At 40.7% G+C, this 6573-nt stretch overlaps 1 protein-coding gene across 1 annotated transcript; it reads left to right on the top strand.

The window, feature by feature from the left end:
* Positions 1-3414: 3414 nt before the first annotated feature.
* On the top strand, positions 3415-5966 carry LOC133550223 (potassium voltage-gated channel subfamily F member 1-like). The gene has a single exon (XM_061896375.1). It carries the CDS (start codon positions 3524-3526, stop codon positions 4856-4858), a length of 1335 nt encoding a protein of 444 aa, XP_061752359.1. The 5' UTR covers positions 3415-3523; the 3' UTR covers positions 4859-5966.
* Positions 5967-6573: the final 607 nt, after the last annotated feature.

The following is a 6573-nucleotide window of genomic DNA, read 5'->3' as shown; positions in this document are numbered from 1 at the left end:
CAATCCTTTCATCAGTGACCACAGACAAGTTTCTGTCCAATAACTGCACAGGGATGGGCAGATCCAAAACATGTGCATTAGCTGGAGACTGTTGGCACAGATCACTTTATTCATATATTCCCTCATACATCTTAGCTAGTCAAACCTTGGTATAATAAGTATGATGTATTAGCTTGCATTGGATGAAGCTTTGTCTTGCACAGATAAGACTTATGAACTCTACTTAAAATATCTGTCCAGCTATCCTCAGATAGGTTCACTCCTAAAGTCTCCTCCCAAAGTGACATAAATGAATTTAGAGACTCAGGACGTAAAATAACAGCTTAGTTGTAAATATGCGTCAGAAACGCTTCTAAGACTGTCCGTCGGTAAATCTGGAAACCTAGGGAAAGTATTAAGAACAAAACCCTGGATCTCTAGATATTTTAAAAAGAAAGGGTTAATTAGGGAATGAAAATGTATCACAAAATTGTTGAAGATAGGCAAAAGTGTTGACAATGTATACATATTTAATGTCGTTGATCCCCAGACTTGACCAAGAAAGGGAGGGAAAGCATAATTAGCAGTGATGGGTGCAAGACTAAAAATAGTCTGTAAAACAAAATAGCGCTTACAATAGGATTTTTCGTAAAAAGCGGAAGTAGGAGAGTGGATAGGGGAGTGAACCACAGCCTTAAGAGATACTGGTTTAGTTGAGTTAGCCTCCATAACCAGCCATAACAGAAGGCGATCAAATGCTTCATATTACAGCCATTATTAAGAATTTTAATGTTGGTGGCCCAGGAGTAAAACCTCATGTTTGGAAGTGCTAATCCGCCTGACGATTTGGGTGTATGTAAATATTGCTTTTGCGAGTCTTTTTATTCCTAATGACGTCATTAAAATCAAAGTTCTTGTTTATCACAAGAATATTCGAGTTTCTACCAAGAAATGTGTAGTGAATTGTAGAAAAGCTTTGTGTAGTCATGAGTGCAAAATGCAATGATCTCAAATGTTAAGTGAAATTGTTTTAATTGCATAAAAAGGCACAGCATGAGTGCAAAATATTTACATGTATCTTCGTGTTGGTACTTAAAAAAACTAAGATGTCAGCAAGCTTTGGTCAAAGATAACATCAATACTGTTGAGGATTTTTGTGTCAGTGCTCTAAAACATACTTAGATAACAATGTAAAAAAAATAACCCAATTATTTTTATTACATACAATTGTTTGAACAGAAAGTCAATAGTAGTATTTACCTTTTTATTTAATGTATGTATTTATGTAGCTTTTAGTACAAAACATCCATCCTTTTGCTACCGCTTATTCCCTTTGGGGTCGCGGGGGCCGCTGCGTGGTGCCTATCTCAGCTACAAGTCGCCATCTCATCGCAGTAGTACAAAATACTTAAACAAAATATGGATAGTATTGGTTTTTGGTACTGAGAGTAGCATTAGAGTCAGATGTGATAAGATGGACACAAGAAGGGCTTTGGAGGCAAAAATCCAAAATATTTGGCCAAAAATCCTAAATATTTGAATTAGTCAATGGAAGTTGTGGCTTTTGTTTACATGCATTCATTTTATTTTGCTCAAACAATTGTATGTATTTAAAGGGAATTACTGTTTTTTGGTTGATGGTGTTACAAAAATGATTCTGATACGATTAACAAATTAAAAGCAATCATATTCATATCAGGGCAGCACGGTGAAACGGGTTAGTGCATGTGCCTCACAATACCAAGGTCCTGGGTTCCATCCCCGGGCTTGGGGTCTTTCTGTGTGGAGTTAACTTGTTCTCCCCGTGACCGCGTGAGTTCCCTCCGGGTACTCCGGCTTCCTCCCACCTCCAAAGACATGCACCTGGGGATAGGTTGATTGGCAACACTAAATTGGCCCCAGTGTGTGAATGTGAGTGTGAATGTCTGTCCATCTGAGTTGGCCCTGCGATGAGGTGGCGACTTGTCCAGGGTGTACACCGCCTACCGCCCGAATGCAGCTGAGACAGGCTACATCAAAAGGGAATAAGCGGTAGAAAATGGATGGATCTTCAAAAGTAATATACCAAACCTTTATTTAGTTCAGTGGTTCTTAACCTGGGTTCGATCGAACCCTAGGGGTTCGGTGAGTCGGCCTCAAGGGTTCGGCGGAGGTCAAAACACACCCGACTCATCGCGTAAATACAAACTTCTCCTTATCGGCGTATTACGGATACGGCAACAGCTGACTGATTTGCAGGTGTGTAATTTGTTGTGAGGTTATGCACAGTGTTGGTTTTGTTGTTTGAACAAGGTGATGTTCATGCACGGTTCATTTTGTGCACCAGTAAAAAAACATGGTGACTCTTTAGTATGGGGGAACATAGTCACCATTAATTAGTTGCTTATTAACATGCAAATTAGTAACATATTGGCTCTTAACTAGTCATTATTAAGTACTTATTAATGTCCTATTCGGCATGGCCTTATTATTACCCTAGCCCTCCAACCCTGACCCTAACCCAAACCAAATAACTAGTCTTTATTACTTATAATATGTTCCCCTAGTGTCCAAATAACTCTAAATTATGTCTGTTAGTTAGAATATGTTCCCTATAATAAAGTGTTATCCAAAACATATACATTTGTCTTGAATTTGAAATTTTTTTATTTTTTTTTTTCACTAAGGAAGGGTTCGGTGAATGTGCGTATGAAACTGGTGGGGTTCAGTACCTCCAACAAGGTTAAGAACCACTGATTTAGTTGGTATCAGATCCATGCCAAAATTTGCAGTTTCGCCCACCCTTAACAATATCAAACAATTTGATAACAATTACGATGTGAACAACACAGCAAAAACAGATGTTTGGGAAAAAAAGCTCAGAACAGGACCGAAAAAAGATTGCCCTGCCCCAGGGGTAGGGAACCTATGGCTCTAGAGCCAGATGTGGCTCTTTTAATGACTGCATCTGGCTCTCAGATAAATCTTAGCTGATATCGCTTAACACGATAAGTAATGAATAATTCCGCTGTTAATCGCAGTGTTAAAAATAACGTTCAAATTATAAAACATTCTCATGCATTTTAATTCAACCATCCATTTTCTATCGCACCTGTTCTAGAAGTATTATATTTATTATTGGTTAGCTTTAGAATAACAATCTTATTAAAAAGAATAAGAGACTTATTATACTCTAAAAATGTTGGTCTTAAAATACACGTTGTAAGTGTTAAAAAAAATATTATATGGCTCTCACGGAAATACATTTTGAAATATTTGGTTTTCATGGCTCTCTCAGCCAAAAAGGTTCCCGACCCCTGCCCTACCCAATAGATCAGGTCTGATGATGGATCAGTGAAGCAACGATGTAATACGGAAGCTCACCGCTAGGTGAGCTCAATGCAAGCAGTGAAAGTGTTCCCTCTCACTCTCCTTGCTACAAAAAGACACACACAAGCTGTGTCAGTCACTCTGTCAGCTTGAAGAGGAAAACAATTGCACTTTAAAATCTGCAGTACGCGCTAATTCTACTAATAGGATCCAGCAGTGTGTTTGCTCCAACAACATGTGGACGATCCCGAAGCCCAGATACAGGAGGTGCGAGGATGAGCCTGAGATCACGGTGAACATCGGCGGGGTCCGAGTGGTGCTTTTTGGGGATGTTCTCAATCGTTACCCGGAGAGCCGACTGGCCGAGTTGCTGAACAGCTCCTCGGCGCACAACGACGAACTTATTTCCTCTCTCTGTGACGACTTTGACCCCAACAGGAAAGAGTTTTACTTCGACCGAGATCCAGATGCCTTCAAGTGCATCATGGATGTTTATTACCTGGATGAAATCCACATAAAACGCGGCATTTGCCCCATTTGTTTCATCAAGGAGATGGAATTCTGGAAGATCGACCAGAGTGTTTTGGATGACTGCTGTAAAAGTTACCTGAGCGAGAAGGAGGGCGAGCTGAAGGACATCGCCGGCAAGGTGAAGGTAATTTTGGAGGATCTGGAGGAGGACCAGAACGCTTCTGGCACCCAGCAGTGTCAGAGGGTCGTCTGGAGGCTCATGGAGAAGCCTGGTTCCTCCTTCCCGGCGCGCGTAATTGCTATCGCGTCCTTCCTCTCCGTCCTGGTGTCGGCGGTGGTGATGTGCGTGGGAACCATCCCGGAGTTGCAGGTGTCAGACGCCGAGGGGAAGCTGGTGGAACACCCGACTTTGGAGGCGATAGAGACCGCCTGCATGATGTGGTTCACGGCAGAGTACCTGCTGCGCCTCGCCTCCTCACCCGACAAGTTGCACTTTGCGCTCTCTTTCATGAACATCGTCGACTTCATGGCCATCATGCCTTTCTACGTGGTGCTCAGTCTGACGTACCTCGGCACCTTCTCCATGATGGAGCTGGCCAACGTTCAGCAGGCGGTGCAGGCGCTGCGCATCATGCGCATAGCGCGCATCTTCAAGTTGGCGCGCCACTCCTCAGGACTCCAGACACTCACACACGCCCTCAAGAGGAGCCTCAAGGAGCTGGGGCTGCTCCTCATGTACATGGGCGTGGGGATTTTTGTCTTCGCCGCCCTGGGCTACACAATGGAGCAAAGTCACCCCAAGACTCTCTTCGGGAGCATTCCACAATCCTTCTGGTGGGCCATCATCACCATGACTACGGTGGGATACGGAGACATCTACCCCAAAACCACTCTGGGCAAGTGTAACGCAGCCCTGAGTTTCCTGTGTGGAGTCATAGCCATCGCCTTACCTATACACCCTATCATTAACAACTTTGTGGTGTTTTACAACAAGCAGAAGGAGCTGGAGACTGCAGCAAAGCATGAAGTGGAGCTGATGGAGCTTAAGTCTGGTGGGGACATCCAGCACAGAAAAGACAGCGATAATGACAAAACATAGAAAGCACAACGTGTGTGTTTAACAAATTCAGAGTGTCTATAAAGCGTGCATATCATGGTAAAAAAAAAGGGGACTCATTAATGCATGTAGATCAGGGGTGTCAAACATACGGCCCGCTGGCCTAACCGGTTTCATCCGGCCCACGGGACGAGTTTACGCGGTATAAAAATTTGTTGAAATTTTTGAATGAAAGAAACCGCTGTTCTAAATGTGTCCTCTAGATGTGGCAATAGCAATTATTTTTATCTTTGCAGATGATGCTCAATATGTAAACAAAATAAACCACATGTTAGTACATCAGTCGAGGAACATGAGCAAACCACATAAATAACATCCTGTAATTTGATTTTGATATAATTTTTGAATCATGATGAGATTGATAACTAACACCAATGAGTTGACTGATGAACAATTTTGCATAATTTATTGAGAAAGTATAAATAACAACAAATACAAATAGAATACTATAAACAACATTATGATTTGTACATTTTCAGAATGTGCTTGTTCTATTTTTAAACAAAGAAAACAATCTGAAGTTGTCTTTATTTTTAAATTATCGTGCCGTGATTTTACCAGCCCGGCCCTCCTGGGAGTAGATTTTTCTCCGTGTGGCCCCCATCTAAACTGAGTTTGACACCCCTGATGTAGACGATCACAATGCATCCCACCCAACATCCTCATTTGTTTATACTGATTTTATGGAGCATGGCTGGTGCAACATTTTGAACAGAGTGGAGAATTCCAAAGCAGTCCCCACAAATATGAATTGAATCTGAATTAAGATTGCAACTGGAAGTACAATTGCAATTAAAATGAAAGAAAATAGAATTGAAATGACGCGAAATTTCAATTAAAAATGTTGGTTTCATGGAAATAATATTACTATGATCTGCATGTATAGGGTGTCCCAATCTGATATTGCTATCAGATATCAGCAAAAAAACTAATATTGGCTTGCATGTAAAATCGCTGCAATAATTAGCTTCTATACAAGCAGTTACTTGTGCAAAGCAATTAACATCGAAATGTCCTCCAATAAAAAGTTGGTCCTTTCTTGGATTTTAGTGAAGTCATTAACAAAAGGTAAACATGGTAGTCTATAGGCTACATGGAGCTAACAGCTACACAGCTAGGCACACAAGCTAGACATACATTATAAGGGTCCTTCATAGAACTATATTGCAGTCCAATACAAACAATTATCATATAATTATCGTAAAATACAAACACTTATCATATAATTATCGTTGCATATTACTTATACATACGAAGTCTTAGAAGTAGAAGCATATTAGAAAGTATCCTGTAACAAACGTGTCCGCATCATTTAATTTAGTGCATCGTGAGCTTAATTTACTGAATTAATGTCGTCCACCATGTGGCGCTAAAAACATGTTACCACTCTCCCTTAATTCAGAACAGTCATAGGGTTATTGTTTTTCATACCCACCGTTGTTCTCTGAGTAATTTTACTTGATCAAACATTTTCTAAATATTTCACACCTGTGTGCAATATGATTTGTGCTGGTATTGATCGGCTCAATATCAGTATTGGTGACTACTTAAGGCTGTATCGAAAGTAAAAAAGTTGTATCGAGACACCCTTAATCTAATGTGGACTTTATATGTTTAGTTTCTTACATTCAGACAAGTTTTAGGTACAAAATGCTGTAGTAGATTGAGTTTTTGTTTACCTTATACAGCAAAGGTTT

This window comes from Nerophis ophidion, linkage group LG03, assembly GCF_033978795.1.
Source record: "Nerophis ophidion isolate RoL-2023_Sa linkage group LG03, RoL_Noph_v1.0, whole genome shotgun sequence".
NCBI classification, from domain to species: Eukaryota; Metazoa; Chordata; class Actinopteri; order Syngnathiformes; family Syngnathidae; genus Nerophis; species Nerophis ophidion.
The sequence above is the reverse complement of the archived record's forward strand: the minus strand, read 5'-3'. Positions and strand labels throughout refer to the sequence as shown.